A 27,183-nucleotide genomic window follows, 5' to 3' on the forward strand; every position below is an offset into this window, starting at 1 on the left:
GTTTTGCTGCAATTCAGTTAGTACAGTCTGGTAGGCTAAGAAACGGCACAAAAGCAGATTACGGTTGAAATTAAGCTGATCAAAAGGCATGAGGGCAGCGTTGGGAACAGTGAACCCAGTGTGTCCACTCCCTCTGTCTCCCAAACCTCTGTCCCCTTCCTCTCAAGAAGTTCCCTGAAGGGGCTAATAGAACTAATACGGATCTCTGAAGTTCTCCCCCCACTTGGCCCTCCATGCAGTCTATGCATAGCTTATTGAGCCAGCTGATTGGTCTATTGCCGGCTCCCATTATGTGAAGGTACAGCACCACTGTATGCATGGCAGGTTCTGCAGTAGTGATTTTCCAGGCCAGGCACCACACGCGTGTCAGACCCTTATATATAAAGAATTGCTCTCTATGGAAAGTTTTCTGCTCCACCAGGTTGTCAAATGAATGCAGTATGCTATTTCAGAAGAGGTCGCAGACTGGTTATGTCCACTGAGTACCAGTGGCGCAGGTCTGAAAACATAAATGAGACTCTGACCCATGTAAGACCAAGCAATAGGACAGCTGGAGCCTAAAGATATGACCCGGAACATAAAGGGAGTATTTAAAGTTTGGCAGAAGAGTGACATCTGCCAAGGACACACATATGTCTCGTCCACCCTTTAGCGATCCTCAACAATGTTGCAGAGCCGCATTGCCTAAATTTAGGCTATCAGGAGATCTGTCACACAGATTCTGTATAAAGCATGAAGTCCTCCCTCATACAATTGTCAACAGCTTATAGTTAACAAACTCTACCTTGGACCAGAAATAGAGTCAGCTTACACTATTTGCCATTTCTATGGAGTAAAGAATCTTAAATCAATCAATTCAGAAAGCCAACTGGAACTTAGGTGAACAAATAAATTCATCTACAACAGTAAAATCCTGCAAAGGGGGATGCTGGTCAAGAATCTGGGTGCACAGATGGAAAAAGCACGTTATCTTGTTTTTTTCTTTTTGCCACTACTTTGGTTCCAGTCTAATAGTGTTATGGCTATGGGTGTACAGAGAGCCAGCAGAGGTGGCGAGCTTGATAGCCAAATAGGTAGGAGTGTTGGTCATGGTGGCTTTGTGAATGATGCAAATGGTTTTGAAGATGGTAACAGCGACCACTGGAGTTCCATCATGATGAGAGTGATGTATTCTTATTCCTTCAGCAACTTTATGATTCATGCAGCAGCAAATAGGGTGCTATTGGGGATGGCAGTGTGGAGTCTGGTGGGCTGTGGTGCAGGGTATTGCCACCACATAGATGCATGAGTACAAGGGCTTGAACTGCAGCTCTGAATTAAATTCAGGAGGAATCCTTTCACTTTCTTTAGCAGAGATAGATGGTACCAGGTTATGCTAGCTTTCTAGGCAATGTCTTCTATCAGACTGAAACTGGTGTCTGTGGTGAATCCAAGTGACTTGGCATTGGGAGAACGTTGAATACTACCAGGTTCATGTCATTGAGCCAGGTGTAGACTAGATTTTGCTTGCTGTTCTTGGCGAGCAGCACAAAACCTATGAGATTAAGCTTCAGATGGATGGTGGACATCTTGGGCTGGATGATGTGCAGGCAGTGTTTGAGGCACTAGATGTCTGAAGGAGGTGAGACCTTCAACTACAACAGTGTGCCACCTGCATATTACAGAATGTAGATGTTTTCTCTGAGTATAGCACTAAGGTCCTCCATTTGGGGTTGAAGCTGACAGAGGAAAATATGGAACCCCAGTGACATACACAAGTGGTCAGGATTTTCTTGGATCTAGAGGTATCCTTGTGACTGTACTGTTGTTGACTGGAATGGTAGGAGGTGACAGAATGAAGGATATTTCCCATCAATCACATCCAAGATTTCAGGGTGTGAACTAGGATGTGGTAGTTGATAGTGTCAAAGGCAACGGAGAGATACAGTAATATCAGGAGGCAGAGGTCATATTTATTTGTGGACAGGAGAGCATCATCATGCGTGAGTTCTCAGATGGTCTTCAAGCTAATTTTTCAGTTCAGGCTATTCTGGACTTTTTTTCTGGAAATGGTTTTTCTTTTGTGAAGTGTAATATAATCTGAAGTTGTTAATGAAGGACCAATTACAGTTGCCCCTCCATTGCTTTTTGACCAAGACCCAACTGACAGTATCCTTGCTGAGCTGCTACCAACTTTTCTGTTGAGGAAAGTCACCATTAGCGAGCCTGAAGAGCTACTAGGCAGAAGGAACAGCATGCAGTGACCAGTAGCAACTTAGTAATGGGATATCTCTGGCTTAGGCATCTACGCCCATATTTATACTTTTTTGTGCTGCATTTACGCCGCTTTTTGACACAAAAGCGGCACAAACGTACAAAATCCAATTGTATTTTGCAAGTGTGTGGCGCTTTTGCGTCAAAAAGCAGCGCAAATGCGGCACTGAAAAAGTATAAATATGGGCCCTAGTGTCCCCACTGATTACAGAGATTATTATCACCTTTCTATTTGCGGGTAGAATCCTGGCCTATGGCAAACATGCTTGGCTCACTTTGCTGTGGAAAAAAACACATTGTTGGGTCTACTTGACCCAGCAAGCTCTTGACCAATTACTAGGACCCCTTTTTTAACTAAAATGTATCAAAAGCTAGTAAAGAGGCATCTGACTGAATTGTTTTTCTGTTTTTTTGGTGAGGGACTGCTTATACCTGTTCTCTTGCTATACAAAATTCATTATAAAGGAGTATAAACACATGTTTCTATATTTCTTAAAACAAGTTTCTGAATGCAGAACACCCACTATGAACCAGGGGACAACGAGGGCTGGGTGACATTTGTATTTCCTTTTCTGATGAGTTGACTGGACACATTTAACACCTGCTTATAGGGGCTTCTCTGTGGGTCAAGGGTAGGGGAGGGTTACAGGGGAAGTGAAAATTAGTTCTGGCAAGAAGGAGTATTAAATTCTGCCCCTTTGCCGGAGAAAAAGTTGGGGTGGACAAGGGGATGAGGCTTGGTTGCTGTTCAAACCAAAGCCTCAGACGATTTTACCAGTCAGAATTATTTTCTGGTAATATCAGGTCTATACCAACGTGGGAAAGATCGGACAAGCCATGCTCATGCAGTGTGATTTCTCACCCAGGGATACCACTCCAGCTGACATCTGTTTACATCTGCTTGCCTTCAATGAATAATGCAATATTATCAGGCCTTTATAGAAAGATGGAGTGTCTGCCCTTTTGAACAGGTACAGTTAATACTTGAGTATGTATTTTCAAAGATTTTGATTTATTTGCATGTGTTTTCCCAACAGCTCAATTGGGTTTCTTTGATAACTTTAAAAATGTCTATCCACCCAAAGAACTGCAAACTAAAACTGATGTATTCATAACTTGTGTATAATCACAAACTAACATGAGCAATTCTGCAGAGCCAAATGGCCTGAGTGAGGAGCCACAAGGTGCACTTACCAGCACAAAGAGGTACTGCTCAAAGATTTCTGGATCCGGTCTGATGACTATAGATGACTATAGATTATGCTGTGAAGATGTTCCTTTATGATAGTAGATGTAATTTTGATAATTAGTTTTAAAGTTATAACGGACTAAAACTTAGTAATATATTGAGCACAGAAAACCGTGGTATACTTGCAAAGGACAAAGCAGTATATGATTGACTAATGGCTAGCCTATACTTAGTGTGCATTGTGGGTTTTATAGTGAAATGTAGTGTACTACTGTTTAATAAGAGCAAAGGAAGGTTTGAGACACTAGTGTCTAAACATAGGTAAAAGTAGTTTTATTACTTTATATATAATTTTTTTATGTGTTATGGAATACAGCTGTACTATCTAGAACAGCAGTTCCCAATCTGTGGTCCGCGGCCCCCCAGGGTTCCTTGACACAATTCCTGGGGGTCCGCAGGCCTGGGCAAGCAGGAAGGCACTTCCCCAGCTGGGATCTCCAACAGAAACATGTGTGTGTTTTTATATTTATTACTTACTTTGTGCAGTAGTTTTTAAGGTGCTGCAAAGTCCCTTGTACATCCAGAATCTTTTGGGCAAAAATAAAAGCGTCAACATAACTCTGGTGATTAATGTACCTGCTGGAGAGAGACTGGAGTTTTGTCTGGTGGCAGTTTTGACTCATCTAAGGTAGAGCAGATGTTTAATATGCCTGCTGCAAAGAAGGTGTAGCATGCAAAGAACAGTCTTTTATGTGCGTAGCACAGTGGGTTACTGCTTTTGTCACCGAGATTTTTTTGTTACTGTGCAGATCATAAGTTGCAATAGTAATTTAGCACAGTGAGCTACGAACTGCGATCAAAGAGCTGCATGCAAACATGGCACTAATTAAAAAGTTATGTTTTTTCCCGCTCTTCCATTTTCCTTATGCTGCTAAAAATGGGTTGCTTGCATAGAAATACATCCTTATCATAGAAGTCAATGCTAACCACCGTGTTATGTTCTGAATCCTTAGTCTGTGTTTCTCCAGACCAAGCACTCTTAACAAATGCCTATCAGTGTGGATGACTTGAATCCTACACCTTGTAGTCCCCTGTAAAGCACTCCGACACCCCAATATTGGTATGAGAGGTGCTATAAAACAAATGAATTACATGTGACAGAGAGGCTCTGGAGAGATGAGAGGCCCTTATTGTTTTGCTTCCTTTCCCCACCACATGTTTAAGTGAAAAAACTTTCTCAGATCTTTTTTACCTAAAAAATAAAACTGAAATTGCTTTGGAAATGTAGAATCTGACCTGAGGATTCAGCTTTCCTAAATAAAACCAAACATTGAAAAGTTAGTTACTGAAATTCAGCGTCAACCTTCCCATTAACATTTTTCAATTTTTGCAATATAAAATAACCATATCTTTAGCAATTAACATATTTGTTTGGTGTGTACTGGTTTGTGTATTTTTTGCAATTTACTGTTTTAATGTTTGAAATTTAAATCATACAAATAGTTTGGGGGTCCCCACCTACTAGTAGTGATTCAGTGGGGCTCCTCATGAGTCACAAGGTTGGAACCCCTGATCTAAAAGTTACTGCAGTACTTTAAAAAAATTAAAAATAAACTTTTGTAAAATAATTAAGAATACACTCTACTACACTATATTTCACAAATATAGCCTACTACGGTGTGTTTTTTCATTTTTTACATTTTTATTTATTTATTTAAAAGTGTAGGGAGTACCCAGGTACTACCTAGAAAATATAGAGGTACTTACAATTATTTGTTAATGTACATTTGTAGAAAAATATAAAAATACACCGCACTACACTTTTTTTTTATTTATGATTTGGAACTCCAGTGAGGTCCACATAAAAAAGGGAACAACAAGAGAAAGAAAGAAAAAAGGCAGAAAAAATAATTTGTATTACAGCCAAATAAAAAATCAAATTTACCCTTTACCTCTAACTGAAAACCATATAAACGTTTATAGTATAAATAAGCCAAGAATCGAAATGACTATTTATACTTTACAACCAATCAGGTACAAAAAGTTAAAATTAAAGGATACATATAATAAAATATTACATCAAAATCCTATATCATAGGTACCCACTTTGTGTATTCACACGCAATGAAACTCCAATTCGAAAGAAGTAAGAAAACTGGACTGTCAAAAGACAGAGCCGAGTTAACTATAGTATTGGTGGTATATACCTGTACAAAAACAGCATTTTCACAATCCAATCTTGCGCTCTATCAGAAGGGGCATGCTTTCTTCAGTCCAACATATTAAATCATAGTAATATTATTATTATTAAGAACAAATTAAAAGCAGTGATACTATTAATTTATTTAACCAAGCCACCTGACTAGCCCTGCTGCACAAATTTCTTAAAATAAGTTTAAAATACATTTGAAAAAATTAAATATTTTAAAACAAAATCTTTCATTCGGAGGATCATACAGGGCTTGGAAAAACTCAGACACTGACAGCAGAGAGAGCTGAAGACAAATTGGTTTTAACCATTTATGCCGAAAAGGGGCAAGACAAGGGCAAACAAATAATACATGATGTAAGGCTTGAGATTCTGCAGGACAAAAGGTACACTCCTTTGCGGTACCATACCATTTTGCTAGTAAGGTGTTCAAAGGCAGCAGTCCCTGTTGAAGCAGCAACCAAAAGCGCCTAACCGTATGAGGGATATTCCAACTGAGATATGGTTGTGATTTTTTTATTACTAGAGTGTTAACTATGTTCGCAAAGGAGCTTCTTTTTTACAGCTCTTCAAGTCTTGGTGGAAGCTCAAGGTCCACGAAGCATCCTTCAAAATCGCCCTCAATTGCAATGGAGAAAATTCTAGGAGTTGGCTACAATCTAGCTCCAACCTTTCCAGAGCAATGGAAAGATTCTTACAAAAGGCGAATTTAGCCTTACTGTTATCTAAAAAGAGCTCTTTCTTTAAAAGTGATCTTATAGTGTTTTCTTCGCTCTTTAAGATTGAGGTGGACAATCGTATAACCCCGGCTAATCCTTGAGCATATGTGCTTCTAAGCCCCATTTCCAGCCTCAAAGCCGCCACAGAGGTTGCCGTGTTAACAGATAATAACTTTCTGAGAATTTTACCTTCTACTTGATTTAAGAACCCCCATTTAGAGATGTCTATGAGTTCCACCCCATATAACAGGGATGCAGGAATTTTAACTCGATACGCTGATAAAAGGTAAAGGAAATGCCTTCTCCCTGTAGCTGTATATACAGCCCCCAAACCTCTTGCCTGACCTTCAGCCTTTGCTTTATTAGAGGCGATGTGGGCAACATCGCTAAGGTTCCCGCTCACAATTTTCCCTAAAAAGAGATAAGATTTCACGATTTCAAGATTTTGTTTGCCCAATATCCAACGATAATTGGGGAAGATAGTCTTTTTTTTCCCAAGAGACAGAGAACCTTACTTTTGGATACATTGATCTTCAGATAATGAGTCAGAGTATTTTGCTGCAAGCGATTTTGGAGGCCTTTAGGGGTTAAATCAAAAATTAAGATGTCGCCTGCGTATAACAGGCAGCAAATTGGACGCCCACCCACTTGCGGGGGAAAACCATTACCCTTAGACAAAAAGGAGGGAAGATCTGAGATGTAAAGGAAAAAAAGCAGGGGAGCCAGTAGACAGCCCTGTTTTAACCAGTTAAATGTAAAAATCTTATGGGATAAACCTCTATCACCCCCAAGGAGGATTGTACACCAGGTATTGGAGTGGAAAGCTATTATTAACTCCAGGAGGGGTAAAGGTATCCCCAAGCAGCATAACTTGGACCATAGAAGATCTCTACCTACTTTATCGAAGGCCGTGGAGAAGTCTATGAAGGCAGCATAAACAACCCCACTTCTCAGTTTAACATATTTTTCCGTAATAGTTTGAAGCACCATGATGTTATGTAAGGTACTATGTTTGCGCCTGAATCCAGATTGTTCCAAGGGGATGATGTTATTCTTCTCTGCCCAAGACATCAGTCTAGAGAGCAGACATTTGGTGAAAATGTTTCCCACAGCATCGAGGAGGGCGATCGGACGATAATTACCAGGACAGGATCGGTCACCCTTTTTATATAAGGGTACAATTATGATACCAACCCACGAGGGAGGGATACATCTAGAGAGGAAACATCTTCTAAAAACCACGTATAAGATCTTAGACCAAGAGCTCCTGTCCTGTTTTATGACTGATAAAGGAAGTTCGTCTGGCCCCATTGCACCCGAAGAACGCATCTCACTAATAGTACAGTCGATCTCTTTTATTGACGGGGGAGAGAGAGTGAAAATTCCTGTAATTTTTGGGAGCCGGAAGGGTGCAACCCCATTGGAGGCATACAGGGAGGAGATGGATTCTGACCAGCGGGCTTCGGTGATTGCAGCGGGGGAGGGACGAATTCTTGATCCACAACCTTCACCCACTAATGCCCAAAAACGCCTTTCCTGACCCTTTGTAGCGGCTTCCCGGAGCTGGATCCAAAGCCTGTCCCTCGCTTCTTTTGCAAGACGAATCTTCAGCCGCTTCTTTCTCCTTTTTAATATGACAACCCTGATTTTCCTTTCCTCAGAGAAAACTAAATACTGGGCCCTGACCAGGTTATTTATTTCTCTATTTAAGTCAAGCAATACGCGGGGGATTGTTTTCTGGGCTACTTTATGCCCCCCGACAAGTTGTTAGCCACCAATTGCTTCAGAGGATCAGAAAAGTTTAGTAACTCAGTTCCCTCCCAAATTATAAGATTAGCAACCGCAGGAGCTAAAATTGCGGAAACACCAGCAATCCTCTTAAAATTCCACTGGGTCCTCCCAGTCTTATTGGCAAAACTCTGGGTAAACCCACCAGATATCCAAGAGCCTAATGACAATAAGGAAGTTTCTAAGGTGATAAAAAGCAAATTATGATCACTATAAGGGGTACTTATTATCCTGAGATCTTCCAGTAGACCGAATGAGGAGTAACCCAGTACTAAATAGTCTAAAATGGCCATTCTCTCCGGAGAAATATGCGTAAAAGAGGCAGGGGAATCCAAAGTGGACCTGCCATTAGCAATAATAGAGTCGTTTTTTTAAGAAGACTAAGGAGAAGTTTACCCATTTTGTTTGTTTTAATTAGAGGGGGAAAAATACAGTCTGGGATACGCATCGCTGTTTCTGTCTCTACATCGCGCGTTTGACATAGGGCAAAGTTGGAAATTTTGCAATTTAGATCTCCCATTAGTGCTATCAGAGGAGGGAACTCGGTATCTAAGGCGTTCCCTATAAAGGCAAATACCCTTTCTAACAGAGAATTGTACGCGGCCTCTGGGGGCACATACGCATTAATTAATAACAAAGAGGTAGGACCTCGCGAGGTATTATGCAATCGAATCGAAAGAGCCATGAAAAGGTTGCTGAGGTCTTTATAGCAGGAATAATCCCATTTGAGGGTGTTGGATAGTAAACAAGCTACCCCCCCCCCCCTTTAACATGTCCCCTTCGAGAAGAAGAGGCCTTACAATCAACTACAAAATAATTATCCCAAAGCAAGTCCGTATCTGACCAAGTTTCCTGAAGACAAATTAAATCTGGTTTGAGTGTGCTGAGGTAAGATAGTTTTTCCCTACTAAATTTTACCCCGGCTGCATTCCAGGAAATTATTTTTAAACCTCTATTAGGAAGAAGGCTGGAGTGGGTCCCTGAGCCCCCGATCTTGCGCAAAGGCTCCCGGGAGCCAACCCCAATCTTCCAGGGCGGAGGTGGCTAGAAGATTCGGAGCGTGTCGTGTCTCCTGTAGTAACACCCGCCTATCTTTCCCTGTTAAGGACACTTTGAGAGCCTGAAGATGTACTCTAGATCTATAAATCGTAAAATCACTGTCTTTAAAGTGGGCTGGGGGATGGGGCCTGTCAGAGCTTTTAGTCACAAACTTTTCCCTTCCACAAGCAGCGTGGGACAAGAATGGAAACACATCAATCCCCTGACACTGCAGAGAGTCAGCATGAGAGAGGACCAGGTTCGCCGTGTGCAATAAGCTGAAGGCGACCCTAGCCCTGAGACCACCGCCGACCATCCTTAGGGAGACAAAATCAATATCTTTGCTGGAGATGTGATTCAAAAAACTGGATTCAGAAAAGCATCTTAACAAGGTGGACCTAATTAAAATTAAGTCGGGATCAAAAATGGGGAAAAAGTCAATAATGAGAATCCGAGTTACAACCTATTGAAGGAGCTCCTTCCCTGGACAACAAGATAGAAGATTCGATGGAAATGGTCTCCCGTCTGGGGGGCAAAAATGGGGAGGCAGTTGGATTCAAGGCTGGGATAGTAGGATGGTCGGTTAAGTGCATGCCTACAGGACCCCTATTGGTAAGATTAGGCCTACGCGGAGAGGGCATACTAGTCTGCACTGCACTACACTATGGTGGTCATTATGAACAACCGCCGTGTTCAGCTGGCGGTCAAAACACTGACCGCCAGGGACCCCACAACTCCGCTGGCCAAATAATGAACATTTCTGTAGGCCGGCGGGCGGAAACATTGTTTCCACCCGCCGGCTCACAGAAAGGCCCGGCCGGGACTCTGTGCGGCAGGTTCAGCTGCACCCGTCGCGCGGATCACTGCCTGGAAATCAGGCAGTGACCAACGCGATGGGGCACTGCACCGGGGCCCCTGTACTGCCCATGCAAAGTGCATGGACAGTGCAGGGGCCCCCAGGAGTGCCTTGGGGCACCCCCTCTGCCAGCCTTTTCCTGGCAAAAGGCTGGTGGAAATTGAAACATTATCCGAAGAGCAGCGCAACTACCCTGCTGGATAGTGTTTCCACTCACCGCTAGGCTGCCTGACATATTTAATTGTATTCTTTCTGTCACTACCTCAGTACTTTCAAGGTACTAGCATGGTACTCCGTAAACTTTTTTTTTTAAAAGAATATAAAGTAATAAAACTAGTTTTCCCTACCTTTACAGACTTACCTAAATGCTTCATTTCTTCCTATGCACTTACATTACAGTAGTACACTATGGGCCTGATTACGACCTTGGAGGATGGGATACTCAGGCATAAACGTGACGGATATCCCGCCCGCCGTTTTACAAGTTCAATAGGACACTTGTATTACAGCGCACAGGATATTTGGCACATTTCTGATGGAGTATTCCATCTGCCAAGGTCGTAATCAGGCCCTTTATTTCCACTTAAAACCCAGAATACAGGCTTAGGGCCTGATTTAGTGTTTGGTGGATGGGTTACTCTGTCACAAACGTGACAGATATCCCATCCTCTGTATTACGACTCCCATAGGATATACTGGGATCGTAATACGGCGGACGGGATACCCTTCACGTTTGTGATGGAGTAACCTTATCAGCCGAACTCTAAATCAGGCCCTAAGTGTGGTTTAAACAACATGGCTGCCTTTTACTTTTGTAAAGACAGTCATTAGCCAATTATATACTGGTTTGTCATTGGCATGTACCACAGTATTCAGCATAGTTACAACGGTATACTGCAGAGAAATAAATCATTAACTTTTTGTGGCTTATAACTTTACCACTACTGTACCAAATTTATATCTGCTGTCAAAAGGACTCTTTCCGTCCCATAATTTATATTCTTGTGCAACTTCTTCTACATCCGTTCAGACACTTTCTCTCTAGTCTGTTTACTCTACACTCAGTGACATGACATGACACTCCACTCCACTGTACGACACCATACTCCACCCTATGATACGTCACTCCACTCTACGACAACCCACTCCACTCTAAGCAAATCCACTCTATGCCACTCCATTCTTCTGTAGACCACTACACTCTGCATTATTCCACTGTATGCTACTTGACTGTAGGTCACTCACTGTATGTTATTTCACTCTACACAACTTCACGCAATGCCACTCCACTGAACGCTCTTTCACTATACGCCACACCACTCTACGCCACTAGACGTTTCACAAGTTCACTCTACACCACTATGCTATACAAATCACCATGCTTCCACTTTATACCACTCCAATTAACACTATTTGACTCTACGCCACTCCACTCTATGCTATTCTATTGTACAGCACTCGAGGCCACTGTACACCACTCCATTATACGTCACTTTACTCTATTTCATTCTACGCCACTCCACTCTTTGCCACTCTATGCTATTCCACTCTACAACACTCCACTCCATGCCAGTCCACTGTCCACCATTCCACTGTATACCACTCCAGTCCACGCCACTGCACTCCACCCCATTCAACTCTACGCCACTCTACACTATTCCACTCTAACCACTCCGCTCTAAAGGCACTCTACTGTACACCACTCCACTCTAAGCTGTTCCAGTCTACGCCACTCCCCTCTACATCAGTCCACTGTGTACACAATTCCACTCTACACTATTCCTATAAATGCCACTCCAGTCTACTCCACTCGAACGCCACTCTACCACATTAGACTATACACCACTCTATGCCACTCCACTGTACACTATTCCACTCTGCACCACTACACTCTACCATAACCACACCACTCTACACTATTAGAATCCATTGTACGCCACTCCAATGTATGATACTGCACTCTACGACAGTCTCCTCCACTGTACTCTACACCACTCCACTCTACAGCACTGTATGCCACTCCACTCTACGCTTATCTACTCTATGACACTCCACTGTATGACACTGTCCTCTACAACAGTTTACTCCACTGTACTCTATGACTGCACTTAATGACACTCCAGTCAACAACACTGCAGTCTACTATTTTTAACACTTTTTTTATTAAAAAATAAAAACCATTGAAATTCAGTGGAAAAAAAAACAATGGTTAAAGCTTATAGTTTGGAAAACTGTATTTACTCTTCCTCTACAAACCAAACAAACTACACAAACATTAGAAATTCTAAAGTTATAGTTGTACCTTGAATTTATAATTTATATACCACTTTCACATTATTATAACTCGGAAACCTCCATATACAGTGTTGTCAACTTGCTAGCCACAGTACATTATCAATAACTTGCCACTCTGCCAAGCACAGTGTTCTTAAAAATGATGTAATTTGAGACATCACAGGAGTTATTATGAATGTTATAATTTCACATGATATAAGTGATGTAATATGAAAGAATATAAGCATTGCATCGTAAAGGTGTGACCTATAGTTAATGTAGTGTCGCTAGCAAGTTGACAACACTGTTTAAGGAGATGTGCAAGTCCTTGTAATTTGAAGGTGGTGGTTAGTTATAAATGTAAGATATAACAATAACTTTCAAATTCTTAATTATTGTGTAGTTTAAGTTTGGTTTGTACAGAAAGAATAAATAAAGTTCTAAAAATGTAAAGGTGCTGCTTAAATTATAACTTTAAGGTATAACTATAACTTTACAATTTCTAATGTTTGTGTAGTTTACATTAGGTCTGGATAGAAAGAATAAATACATTTTTCTTACTATAACTAAACTTTAACCTTCGTAATATATGTATAAATATATATATATATATATATATATATATATATATATATATATATACAGAGAGAGAGAGATTTGCCACTATTAACGTTACAGCTATGTACCTTAAAGGAGTATGTACCATACAGGTAGACACACCTATGGAGTTCAGTATAGTAAACCTAAGGTTACTGATGAATTCCTATCTCATTAATATTGAGGTCGTCTATATTTTTGGGCTACTCTATTTTTGTAGCACAACATTTAGTACTCAATAGTCTGGTAGTATACCCTTTGTTTCTCTCCTTTGCATCACATAAAAAGGCATTTGCAAGACACAAGCTGTGTGCCTGCAGCAAATTTCAGCTATGACAGAGATGTCAGTGTGACAAAGATCAAGGAAGCTTACAAAATAATTTGATCAACATTAGTGCCATAACAGGAAATCTGTCTGCTACAATGCATGTCAATTAGAAAAAAAGAAGCTAAGATGTTTTCTTTGAAACACATCAAAGTACACAAACAAGAAATGGGTCCTTCAGTCATCTGGGAGTTGCAGGGCTGATGGTGTAACTATAACAGAAATATACACAGAAACACAAAACTATGCACTTGCTTCAACAAAAATAGCATAGAACATAATGTCTGGATGCAGTGCCCAAACACCCATTGGGAGCATTCAATGTGAATATTAATTATTAAGAAATAGTTTTTTGCAGACTGACAGTTACTGTGGTATATGAGGCCTTATAATTAGGTATTATTTATTTACAAAGAGATTTAACCTCTTCAAAGTAACTGGAAAAAAACAAATAGAAATCCCTCTTTTGTAGCACTGTATGCTGGAGAAAACACAAATACCAAGTTTGTAATTTACTAGGTCAAGTCATGTGTGGGTGTGATAACGGGATGTGCACACAAATGAGAATTGGGCGCTGCAAATGTCCAGACTCTTCAGCAAAATGAGAGCCAAGTGAGAGGTACCTGGTTGACAGAAGCATCTGTATTAGCCACAGGTGAAGGAGAGCGACAGGCAGCTGGAGAGGAGATCTCACTGTTCGTCCCCTCCTCCCCAGACTCCTCAGTGACAGGTGACAGAAGCGTGTGACAGCGACCTGCAGTCATCTGCCACAGGAAACGACGACACCCGAAGGGACAGGAAGAAAAACAGACAAAACACTTCAGTGACAAGTTTCACTAGGTGACCACAGTAAAACAAAAACAATTACACATTTTGTTGGAGGTACTCAGAAATACTGGGTGGTAGCCCTGCATGTAATCAGAAGTACTGGATTTTAGCCCTGCATGTACATGGCGGGTCGTAAAAATGTATGAAGAAGAGGAATATTGCTCTTTGGACGTATATCCAATATCCTAGCTCAGTAAAACATAGTTGTGTTAGTACAATAAAAGGTAGAAGTGACTGACTTCTTGTTCTTTGCGAAAGAACTATTCTGTATGTATTTGAAACTCGTGCAGACAGGGATGCTTCCCTATCGCAGGTGCATTCAAACACTCAACTCTTCAAGCAAACAGACCGCTTGTACAAGACAAGGCAGGGAGGTCTCAAGTTAAAGATCACGTGCCTGGGCTTATTTTGAAATAAAAACAACTTAAAATATGCCCTCGGGCAGTATGTAAGACAAGATAATTGAATGATTGTCCTTGTTGCTGCATGGTAATTCTTAGTATTTCCAACAATTACATTTTAACGAAAGAACACACTGCAAACAGACTGAGTGTTGGCTTATAGGTCTGTAATTATTGAAGCACGAGGAGACGTTTATATCACCACTTTATGCAGCACCAAATCGACTTCCTTTTTTGAGAGCTATGCGCTCATTTCTGCCTTCTTATAAGGATATGGGTGCAGGGCATTGGTTTTCTATGAAACACCTTGGATCCCTAAAAAACATTCCTGATGATCTGCTACAAACAGCTCCTACTGGATCCAGCGGTGTCTTGCGGGTTTTTGGGCATTGTACTACATATGTCCAGTGGAAAAAAAAGAAAGAAAAGTCTACTGCTTTAATTAAACAAACAAATGAAATCAAAAATGCCAGGATTCAACTGGAATCAACAGCGATGCTCTTAAAAAATCAACATATGTCTACATGCCCGTTTACGTAGGAACTTGATCCAGTAGAAACCATTTGTAACGGGTATAAAGAAATGCCATCGCCGAGAGTTTTAACACCGGACAGTGCCATCAGAATGTAGCACTAGTCTTTGGAGCTTACAAAAAAACACTGATCTGGACTCACGTCTTTATCACCCATGCTCTGGAAGGGCGCTGTTTCATGTGGCTTATTTTCCACAGGGGAGTGGAAAGGTCACCCGCTGTAGTCGTGTGACTTAGACTGTATTATTTTTGTTTAGCAGACCATAATGTACGAAATTCGAACTCCCACCAGCAGAGGACCAACGCTATATTAAAGAGGTCTCGAACTCACATTTTTCTTCATGTTTACTAAAAACGGCGCACACTATACAACGATCTCCCGTCGAATCCCGTTTCTAAGCACGTCACGCAACTGGGAGTTGCAAACAATGGGGCAAAAACATTGTGTGCAGTGTCAATTTAAGATGCAAAATAAAAACAAAGGTTACTGGTCATGGGAGAATGGTGCCTACTCTTTCAAAAGCTGAGCGCAGTGAGCAGGCTGGATTCTAATGACAGCAGAAGTGGGAGAAAAGTATGTTTAAAGGTTAAGAAAACATCCATACATTGAGAGCGGTCGTACAGTGTTCCGAGAACATCACTGAAAAAGCATCTGCAGAATGCAAGACAAAGGAGATGTCACACAAGGTTCCAAGGAGGGTGCGCGAGAGAGCTGACTGCCCCACCAAGCAGCAAATGCCTTGAATACGGTTAATGGAGAAATAAAGAACTACCCAGCCACAGATATTAGTGATGCCCTCCCATCTAATCCAAGCAGACTTGTCAAAATCACTGAGTGGCCGTAGCCTACAGAAACCCAGACCAATTTAAAAAAGCAGGGAAAAGCTCTTACCATAACCACGGAGGGGTGTGCCGAGGGGGCGGGCAGCAGCTCGGGGTCCAACTCCTCCATGCCCTCCACCTCCGTTACGGTCAGTAGCATTGTAGCGTGTTTGGCCTTCATGGTCAGTGTCTTGCACTTAGAGTTCAGTGAGGCGATCTGCTCCTGGTAACCCTTGATCTTCTGCGCCAAATCCTGGGAAAACATTTTTAGTTAGAAGTAGAGAGGCACAGAAATACAGCAGCAATTCATCCTCCTCCCAGGCAGCCCGTGCGGATGCCTCTTCTCCGGGGGCAGCCAATGAGCTCGCGGCTCTCAGCCTACATCAGCAGCCGCTGAAAAGCAGGATGTTCGGCCGTGACAGACAAAAGCCTCGGCTGTATGGCCGAGCCGCTGCTCGTAAACCGGAAAGAGCCAGCACACAGCACCCTGACAAAACGCTCAACTGTCTATATATGTGGTATTTAACACTTTCATCATATGGCCCTAGAAGAGAACTATCTAACTCTCCGTGACATCTGAAAGTAAAAAGAAAACGCACAGGCAGCCTGTGAAGCACCTCTCAAAAACGCTGAAATTTCCTCAGACGGCCAATGCCAGAGCAGTGAGGTCATATGACGATGGTGAGAAGACTGCAAGAGGGTAAACACAACAGTGAAACAGCTGGCAATCGTGCAAACACCAGCCACTCACACAAAGGCATTCTGTTTATGCTATGGGTTCTCTGCCAATTCCCACTGCAAGGAGCGAGGGGGAGAGCTTTTGCCCACAAGCGAGATTTGGATTATGAAGGATGTGTTAAAAAAAGGAGGCCATCATAGTTTCTGGAGGAAACATCACCAATACTCTGGAAACATTTACATATCAATGTCTGCTGATGTGCATTTGTGCTCGTTTGGAAATGCTTTTAACCCCTTCACTGCCAGGCCTTTTCCTCCCCAGGCGCTAGGCCTTTTTTTGGCTATTTAGGGCAGTTCACGCTTAGGCCGTCATAACTTTTTGTCCACATAAGCTACCCACGCCAAATTTGTGTCCTTTTTTTCAACATCCTAGGGATTCTAGAGGTACCCAGAGTTTGTGGGTTCCCCTGAAGGAGACCAAGAAATTAGCCAAAATACAGCAAAAATTTAGATTTTTTTCAACAAAAATGAGAAAAAAGGGCTACATAAGAAGGCTTGTGGTTTTCCCTGAAAACGGCATCAGCAAAGGGTTTGCAGTGGTAAAATCACAATCTTCCCAGCTTTCAGGAACAGGTAAACTTGAATAAGAAAACCACATTTTCAACACAATTTTGGCATTTTACTGGGACATAACACATTTTTACTATTTTTTGTGCTTTCAGCCTCCTTCCAGATAGTGACAGAAATGGGTGTGAAACCAATGCTGGATCCCGGAAAGCTAAACATTTCTGAAAAGTAGACACAATTCTGAATTCACCAAGAGGCCACTTGTGTAGATCCTACAAAGTTTTTCTACAGAAAATAACTATTGAAATAAAAAAATATTGAAATTGAGGTGAAAAAAAACACAGCCATTTTTCTCCATGTTTTACTCTGTAACTTTTTCCTGCAATGTCAGATTTTTTAAAGCAATATACCGTAGATTTATTAAGAACCCTAGGTACCCAGAGCCAATAAATGAGCTGCACCTTGCAATTGGTTTTTATTCTATACCTAGTATACAGCATTTCATTTGCGGAAATATAAAGAGTGAAAAATAGGTGTCAAGAAAACCTTTGTATTTCCAAAATGGGTACAGGGTAAGGTGTTGAGAAGCAGTGGTTATTTGCACATCTCTAAATTCTGGGGTACCCGTATTAGCATGTGAATTACAGTGCATTTCTCAAATAGACATCTTTTTTACACACTGTCTTACATTTGGAAGTAAAAATGTAGAGAAAGACAAGGGGCAATAACACTAGTTCTTCTATTCTGTGTCCCCGAAGTCTCCCGATAGAAATGTTGCCTCACTTGTGCGGGTAGGCCTACGCAACATGGACACATCACATTTTTACATTGAAATCTGGTGTGTTTTTTGCAGAGTGCGTAGCTGTGGATTTTGGCCTCAAGCTCAGCCGGCACCTAAGGAAACCTAAGAAATCTGTGCATTCTTGAAAACTAGACACCTATGGGAATCCAGGATAGGTTGACTTGTGGGGCTCTCACCAGGTTCTGTTATCCACAATCCTTTGCAAACCTCAAACTTTCGCCCAAAAACACTTTTTCCTCACATTTTGGTGACAGAAAGTTCTGGAATCTGAGAGAAGCCACAAATTTCCTTCCACCCAGCGTTCCTCCAAGTCTACCAATATAAATGGTACCTCAGCTGTGTGGGAAGGCCTAGTGCCCTCAACAGGAAATGCCCGAAAACACAACGTGGACACATCACATTTTCCCAAAGAAAACAGAGCTGTTTTTTGCAAAGTGCCTAGCTGTGGATTTTGGCCTCTGGCTCAGCCGGCACCCAGGGAAACCTACCCAACCTGTGCATTTTTGAAAACTAGACTCCTAGGGGAATCAAAGATGGGCTGACTTGTGGGACTCTCATCAGGTTCCGGTACCCAGAATCCTTTGCAAACCTCAAAATAAAATATGGCCCAAAAAAAACCCATTTTCCTTCCATTTCAGTGACACAAAGTTCTGGAATCTGAGAGAAGCCACAAATTTCCTTCCACCCAGCATTCCCCCAAATCTCCCGATAAACATGGTACCTCACTTGTGTGGGTAGGCCTAGTGCCCACGAAAGGAAATGCCCCAAAACACTATCTACACACATCAAAATTATAAAATACAAAACTACCTGTTTTTGTGAGGGGGGGGTGGAGGCACCTGCATTTTTGGTCCTGGGCTCAGCAGCCATATAGGGAAACGTACCAAACCCCAACATTTCTAAAAACTAGACATCTGAGGGAATCCAGGGAGGTGTGACTTGCATGGATTCCCCAGTGTTTTCTTGCCCAGAATCCTCGCAAACCTCAAATTTAGCTAAAAAAAAATCACAGGTTTCCCACATTCCAGTGTGGGATCACTGCACTGGACCAAATTTCCCACTGCCCAACGTTCCCCTCAGTCTCCCGGTAAAAATGATACCTCACTTATGTAGGTGGGCCAAGTGCCTGTGACAGGGAAGAGCCAAAAACATGTCAAAATTGAGGGGGAACCAAAGCGGGTCTAAAAGGGCAGTTACAAAAAAAAAACATTTTTAGTCTAACAAGATGGGCAGAATTTTTATCGGTATAGATGCGACATCTCTGGGTGGTAGGAAGTTTGTGAATTCCTGCAGATTCCGGAAGGTTCCATCACAAAAATGTGGGATTTCCAGCAGAGTTGGAGGTTTGCAGGACATTGTGGGTAAGAAAATGGTGTGGGGTGCATGTGAAGCACACCACCCTGTACTAACCCAGATGTTTGGTTTTCAGATGTGTCTAGGTCTTGTGGATTTTTCTACATGTCAGCGTCCCACAGTCCAAAAAGTGCAGGCCTCACCATTCCAAGTGGTACGATTTTGAGAGTCAGACAAGCACTCATGGCCCAAATGTCTCGTAGTTCAAGCGTGTCACGATGATGAAATTGCATATAGTAGAGTAAGAACTGTAGTTCTTGGGACCCTTTGACTTTTCTGGTTACCGGACTGTTTACGGCTCTCGGCCGTACGAGGACTGCTCAGTTGGACTTATCAGGGTCCCAAGAACTACAGTTGCTACTCTACTATATGCAATTCCATCATCGTGACACGCTTGAACTACCAGCCTAATTTCAGATATGAATTCAACATAAATACTGGAAGTGTTTTGTTCTTTCCAACTATGCCCAGCTGTCTAGCCTTGAGAAAGTCACCTGCGTGACGAAACACGTGTTGGCTGTGTCTGATGGACGTTCTTTTCTGAATGAAGCAAACTGTGTCTTCAATAAAAGAAACTTCCTTTCAAGAACGTGGGATACTTATGAGTCTTTTCTTCAACGATATCTGCATACCTTGGATACTAATTTACTTATATGATTGTGTTTCACTCCGTGTGCTGTGGTCTTATATTGCTTATCCTATTTTCTCCTATTGCAAACTATAGCATTTACTATTGCTTGCATTGTTCTATGACTATTTACTTGCTAATTTTGGTGTCTAGTGTATATATTTTGTATAATACTTACCTCCAGAATGAGTATTGTCTCTAAGATATTTTTGGTACTGTGTCACCCAAATAAGTACCTTTATTTGTGGTAACGCTGAGTATTGTCTTTACTTGTGTATAAGTACTGTGTAACTATCGGTGGCATTGCATGAGCTTTGCATGTCTCCTAATTCAGCCTAAGCTGCTCTGCTATAGCTACCTCTATCAGCCTAAGCTGCTAGTATGCTACTAAATTTCACTAATAAGGGATAAGTGGACCTGGTCTAAGGTGTAAGCACCCAAGGTACCCTCTACAAACCAGGCCAGCCTCCTACAGTGTCTCAGCGCCGCAGCCAACTGTTACGTCCTTGGCTGCAAAGGGGTTAAAGCAGCAGGTGAGGGACACACAACCTGGCCATGTGAGAGGCGCACAACAAAAGAGCAATGCAGAGCATGGGCACGGGAAAGGTTGAGAGAGTAGCATATGACAGAATGAGCTGCCCACAGGATAGAGAACAATATAGGGCTGATATCTGATCTGGAGAAGCATACGAGGGAGAGACACCTGGAAAACACGTGTACACTCATTGAGTGCTAAATGAACAAGAATTTGCTAATTTTCTCCTCTCCCCTTTGCACAGTAATACAGATAAAATGCTGGGATCCAGAATACCTGTCTTTGTGTCTGCTATTCCAATTTACAATCACAATATGACTTTAATGTCTCAAAGGCTTCCATTTTTCTACAGCAGCCTTTTATTTACAACATGAGTGAATTTTGGCAATTGTAGTGTTTGTTCAGCTCAATTAAAATTAGTTGATTTTCACACCAGAAACCAATGATTTGCACAAGTAATGGGGTGGAAAAAGTGCTCACTTGTGACATGGAGTAATTTGGGAACCTCTCCTTGCCTGCTGTTAATCAGAATTTTTGATGAGTTTACTAGTTAATAGTCATGTATTTTGAGTATTGAATTCGCCTAGAAAAATAAAAAAAAAACTAAGAAAAATAATGCACGCATTTGAAGGTGTGCCCCCGTGAGTGACCACCAGTATTCACGAAGTGTACTTATTAAAGGCTTATTAAAGTGAAATGTTGAGCTTTTGTTTGATTAAAGTAGTAATATGTCATATTGAGGGAATGCATTATGTAATAGCTTTATTAATTGTAGGCCTTAACTTAGCGAAGGGCTTGGCCTAGTTGCATGGCCTCATGTCAAGCTGCATTTCTTAGCCGATTTATAAAATGTCTGCTTTGAGAATTAAATTGTGATTTTCCACTGTGCTGACCTAAACTGCTTGTAGCTAAAAGTCTTTCTCATGAGATCTGCTTGCTAGGAGATGATGTACTTGCTAACGCAACATTGTTTAATGTAATGTGTGTAAGAACAATGACCATGCTGACTGGAGTATAAGCTGCAACAATATTATTACCTGACGAGCCGGATGATGAGAACAGTACGAAAGGAGCCAATCATCAACATGTGAACCATGTACTAGTAGAAATGTAGATTTGAAGTTTTAGTTTTGTTGGACAAAGTGTAAACATGCAATCCCTTGATCAATGCAGACTTGGGGAGTAGTTTAAGGAAATCTAACTTAGCTGGACTGCACTGAGAAGAAGACACCGTTTTGCCCATTTTCCATCTTGAGAAGAGATGTGCTTAACTTTATTGCTTAAAGACTTTGCAGTTTCTGAACTTTGATGCTAAATCCTGAAGCCTTGCTGACTGAACTGATGTCCTGAAGATGAAGACTGTCACAGCTTGCTGATCCAAACTGAGGATTGGTATATTGACTGTGATGTTGTTTGCTATATCTATTTGCTTTTGTTTCTAGGTACCTACTGTGCTATTTTAATAGAGCAATAGTTAGATGTTTTTCTAAACTTGTGTTAACTAAATTGTTTTGCATGAAGCCCAAACATGCTCTTCTAATTTGGTGCAAGCTAACGAGCTCACTGATGAAGTTTGCTATACGTAATAAAATTTGACGTCTTTCCTTTGCTGAATCTAAATTATGTGTTATCGTTTGCACAGTTATTCTTGCTATTAATTTGCACTGTAATATTAGAATGTGTAGAAGCTGAAGCTTTGATTAGATTGTGATTCTTTTGCCGCTTTGGACAGCCAGTGTTGTTTCTGTATGTTTATCAATTGATTTTGAGATTAAGCTACATCACATTAGCATTAACATAGGGAAATAAATATTCTAACTTTTACATAAAGGTGTGGTTATTCCTGACTACAAGGTCATGGTGTGTGACAATTACTGACTCCTATTGATTACTAAAGTTATTGATTAATTATAGATTATTGATTTGCATGTATGGGATATATGGTGGGATCATCTTAAGTGCAGTCAAAAGGTTCATCAACCTATCTGTGTCCCCTTGTAAGTTTACTTATTATGTTAAGATGCGCTAACACTGCCTCTATCCAAATGTGCCTTTAAGTGCCTGTCCCTTTTACATTTTGGCCTGTCAGCTTATTTCTATTGCTTTTCATGTGACAGAACAATTTAATGTACTGGCCTGATACTATGCCACCTTCTATTTAAGCGTGTTCCCTCCATATGCCTGCTTGTTGACGTACCTGTTTGCAAGCGGCTGCGTCCAGTCCAGGTACTTGATAGAACTTGTGCTGCCTTTGTGCCTTTCCATCACTGTGCCAGTGTGTTCTAACAACGGAGGTGTGCTGGGAGGGGCGGAAATGTGCTCCGATCCTACAGGCATATAATATGGTAGTTACATTTCAGAGGCTGAAAAGTGGATTTTTCTTAGAAGAACTGTCTTCTCTGTATGCCTTTAAAGCAAAAGGTTATTAGGAGGGGAATTAGAGGAGGTTTTGCAGAAATCCTTCAAGAATCAGAAGCATATGCCCTCCTTCAAGTTCAGAAAAAGGGATTTTGATAAGAAAAAGAATGCTTTGGTAAATATAAAGACAAGAGACCTAATTTTTCTCTTAACAGGTCGAGATTTCACCCCAAGTCCCAGAATAGCAAAGTTCCTCTTGTGAGCCGGCTGGTTTTAAGGTCAATCCTTCTTAGCTTTCCTGACTATGCTGAGTGTCCTCGTTCTGTTGGAGTCACCTTTTCTTTATTCAAGCCCACTGGATCCCCAGAGTGTCAGGCAGATAGGTTCTGCATGTGATCTCATGGGGTACAGCATATCTCTTTCTTCTGTTCCTCTGATTTCGTGGTTTTGACTTACTCCTCTTCCAGAGGACATTAGAAAGAAGGAAGCTTTGGTGGAGAATGTCTTGACCCTTTTCAAGAAAAAGGCAATAATTCCAGTCCCGATGGATCAATAAGGCCTGGGTTGGTACATAATGGTTTTCTTTGTACAGTAGTTATTAGGGGAGTACAGAACGATCATAAACTCGAAAGAGCTGAACACATTCTTTCCTACAGAGCTGGACAAATTCACTGATACAGTTCATAGCAAAATGTGTTCCCCTCTGCTAAAGAACAGTTTATCAGGTTCTGCTTGGAGAAGGAGTGCTGGCAGTTTTGTGTCCTGCCCTTTGGGATGAAAACATCTCCCAGACTCTTTACAAAAAGGCCTTTTTTCCACAACAAGGGGGTGAAGATTTACCCCTACCTTGACAATCTTCTCATTCAGTTTCCTTTGTACACTCATGCAATGACACATAGGAAAAATGTTTGCCAGGAGTTCGAGAACTTTGGGTTTCTGATCAGCAGGAACAAATCAGTTCTGGAACACTAAAAGAGTCTTAAATACTTAGGGGGTAATTTCAGGACAGGCGTGGCACAGAAAATTAGGTTACAAGCTCATATGTATCATATCCAGTAAAGATAGGGGGCTCTGGTGAGGGAATGGCTTTGAGTTCAGTGGGACATGGTAATTATATCTCTTTCGATTCTCTAGAACCCGAGCTATATTTCCCCACATTGAGGGCTGTATTGATGTATTACCTCTTTTCTTTCAGGCTGCAACGATGATCATCATCTCCTGGGCTTGCTTTCAACTGGGTCAGATGGTCTTTCATATCCTTCAGCGTTGGTCCCCGGCTTCAGAGGATTACAAAATGCTCATTCCGGTAACTTTAGTGGTCAGACCCCATCTGAATTGGTGGATGTAATCAATTGCTCTGGATTAAGGAACTCCTTTTGCTCTCTCAGACCCTCTGGTACTAACCACAGATGCCAGCAGTTGGGGTTGGGGAGCACCCTGGGGGAATTAACTGCTCAGGGATTTTGGTCTACTCAGGATTCTGGCCATTCATCCATATGGAGGGATTTGATGGGAGTGCAGAGAGCGCTTGGTGTCATTCTTCCACAGATAAAGAGTTTAGCCTTGGTGGTCAGGACAGACAATCTAAGTGCAAAGGCCTATATCAATTGACAGTTTGGAATGAGAAGTCATTCTCTGAATCAGATATCCTTGCAAATGATGGCTTGGGTGGAGGTAAATCTATTTTCCATCCAGGGCTTTCAGAATATTCAGGCGAACAAACTGAGTTGAATATTTCCCAGCTCGCAGGAATTTTCTCACAATCTCTTGGCTTTTCAAGTTCTATGCAGCAGATGTCAGATTCAGGTCAAAGGTCTATTTGCGGATCTCTTAAAATGCTCATGTTCATCTGTTTTTCCTCAGTCTCTGGTGATAGATGCCCTTCTCCAACCATGGCCTTGGGGTCACCTCATGCCTTTTCTCCATTTCCCCTCAACCGGAAGGTCCTGCTCAGAATCCAAAGAGAAAGGATGGATGTCATTCTCATGGTTCCTTTTTGGCCGAGGACAACTTTGTTTCCACTTCTTCACTCCACTGCAAAAGACAAATAATGGATTCTCTCTTTGTCCCCATGCCAATAAAATGTACATTCCAGCCAGTTGTGTCCCTGGACCGTCTTTGACTGTCAGCCTGGAGGCTGAAAGGAAGGATCTCCTAAGAAAGGAACTTTCCTTGTTTGATTCACTTTCCATTCAGGCGTCTAGGAGAGACTCTACTAGAAAAGCATACATTCACCACTGGCCATCTTTTGATACAAGGCGTAGGGAGAGGGGTTTACCCTCTCTGCAGTGTTCCCCAGAACTAATTTTGTATTTTCTTCTTGAGGGGTTTGACAAATAACTTTCGGTATCCACCTTGAAGCTTAAATTGTCCACTATAAGGCCTTTAGACCCCCCTTGGCTAACCATGATGCAATTGATTTCTTAGTGGGTAGACATTTTGATGAATTTTTGTTGATTCAACCAAAGGTAAAAACATTTATTAGTCCTCGGGATCTGCCTCCTGTCTTGTCCTTTTTGCAGGGTCCTCCCTTTGAGCCTCTGGAAGAAGCTTGAGAAAAGTTTCTATTTCTCACAGTTTTTTACTGGTCGCAATAACTTCGGGCAAGAGCTTGAGAGAGATGGGTTCCCTTCAGTGCCGCCATCTATATTTGAAATAGTTGAGGACAGGGTGGTTTTATCTTTTGGTCCTAATTTTCCACCTAAAGTTAACTTGGCATCTCACAGAAATTAGGATATTGTATTGCCTTGTCCGTTAGATGTGATGGGATGTGGATATAGTAAGGGCTCTTACTATCTATCTAAAACGATCTTCGCTTTTTAGGAAATCAGATTCCTTGTTTAATAATTCTGGCCCTGCTTATAGAGGGTGTAAGCCTTCTAGATGTACTCTCCATTTGGGTCAAAACTGTTATTTCACTGGCTTATAACTAAGTTAGTCAAAAATTTCCTAACAATGTTTAGGCTCATGACTCAAAATGCATGGCTTCGTCTTGGGCAGTTGTTGACATTTGAAGCTGCAACCTGGGCTTCTCCACCTACATGTATCTCTCATTATAGGATTAATGTAGCCCAGTGTAATCAGTCAAAATTTGGCTCGTGTTATTCGTGAAGCTTCTTCCTGGAACTCCTTCTAACTCTCCTAATTTATTCTTTGAATAATGTTTCCTTATGTTTGGCATTAATTTGGTACATTTCTGGGGTGTTTTTTGCAATAAAAAATTGGGCTTCACTTACAGATGTGTTTGTGCCTTTCTTTTAGCCATAAGTATTTTGATAAGACCAGGCTTTGGTATATCTTCACTATGTAAAGAGTGGGATGAGAAAAGGGATGAGGAGGTAAGGCTCGAATTACTTACCAGTATTCCTCAATACTCTAATTCTCTCTTCCTTTTGTCTGTACTAACAACCCTTCTTCCATTCCTTATTCCTGGCCTTCTTTTCATTGTTATAGATAACAGTGCTTTGGTATGGCTCTGGAAGTGGTTTAGGGAGGGATGGTTAAATGGAGAGGTCTGGGGTTGCTTAAATAAAGTTAAAAAAAGAGAAAAAAAGAGAGCAGGCTTTCCTGCACACAACCTGCTGACAAAAAACTCTGACACCACATGAGTTCACATCCTCTTTTCCATGCCCAGATTACGAGCCTTGCATCAGACGGGTAAACAAAGGAAAAATATAAATATGAATCTGTGAAAGAATAAGAAAGGAGTGCCATAGCAACCCAACACTGCCCAGAGATTTAGAACAGACTACACAAGATAAAAAACAGAAAGTGCACTATGGATGGGATGGTTTTATGGGAGGGGACTTATTTAAAAGAAATACAGCGTGGGAGGTTGTGATATAAAGGGAGAAATTAGGTAAACCTCTCTATTCAGGTAGTGGGACGAGGAAGGGAAAATCAGCATAATGAAGATTACTGGTAAGTAATCCGAGTAGTAGTGACCGAGGGTACATGCACCAATTGCACAAGGAAGTTCATACGTCCCCTTCATTGGGTTTTATGTAATACTCCCGCACACCCTATACATGCTAAACAAAAGCACATGGCAATTCTTTTTGTAGGGATCCTGTTTGCTCCTTTGTTCTGTTTAAGAGAGCAATTTCGAAACAAACAAAAAAGTACTGACAGAGCAGAGGCAAACAACACAAATGGAATGCAGGAGGCAGTTGGAAAGGTTGGGGGCAAGAAACACCATCATAATGTGGGAGGGGATGGGCAGAAGGAGGCAAGCAACAGAAATGGAATGCGGGTGGGGAAGGGAGAGATGGGGTAAGGAACAACAATGAAATGGGGATGGGGTGGGGAAAGGATGCAAGCAACACTGCATGACTGGAGGAACGGGAGTGAGAGCCTGCAACACATGCATTATTATGGAGTGCTGCAATGAAAACAATAAAAAGTACCACTGCAAAAGTGCCATCTCCGGAG

The 27,183-nt window shown here is 41.6% G+C and overlaps 1 protein-coding gene across 2 annotated transcripts in view; it reads right to left on the reverse strand.

The window, feature by feature from the left end:
• Positions 1-27,183, reverse strand: part of SYNE1 (spectrin repeat containing nuclear envelope protein 1) — a 1,478,055-nt gene that overhangs the window by 566,659 nt on the left and 884,213 nt on the right. The window contains exons 91-92 of one of the 2 annotated variants that reach the window (XM_069234720.1): positions 15,902-16,084; positions 13,872-14,012 (exon numbers count right to left, since the gene is read on the reverse strand). In XM_069234720.1, coding sequence (XP_069090821.1) covers positions 13,872-14,012; positions 15,902-16,084 — 324 coding nt within the window. Of the gene's footprint in view, positions 1-13,871; positions 14,013-15,901; positions 16,190-27,183 lie in introns of those variants that run through there. The other variant, XM_069234721.1, reaches the window with a different exon arrangement.

Source organism: Pleurodeles waltl, chromosome 5 (assembly GCF_031143425.1).
Source record: "Pleurodeles waltl isolate 20211129_DDA chromosome 5, aPleWal1.hap1.20221129, whole genome shotgun sequence".
Lineage (NCBI taxonomy): Eukaryota > Metazoa > Chordata > Amphibia > Caudata > Salamandridae > Pleurodeles > Pleurodeles waltl.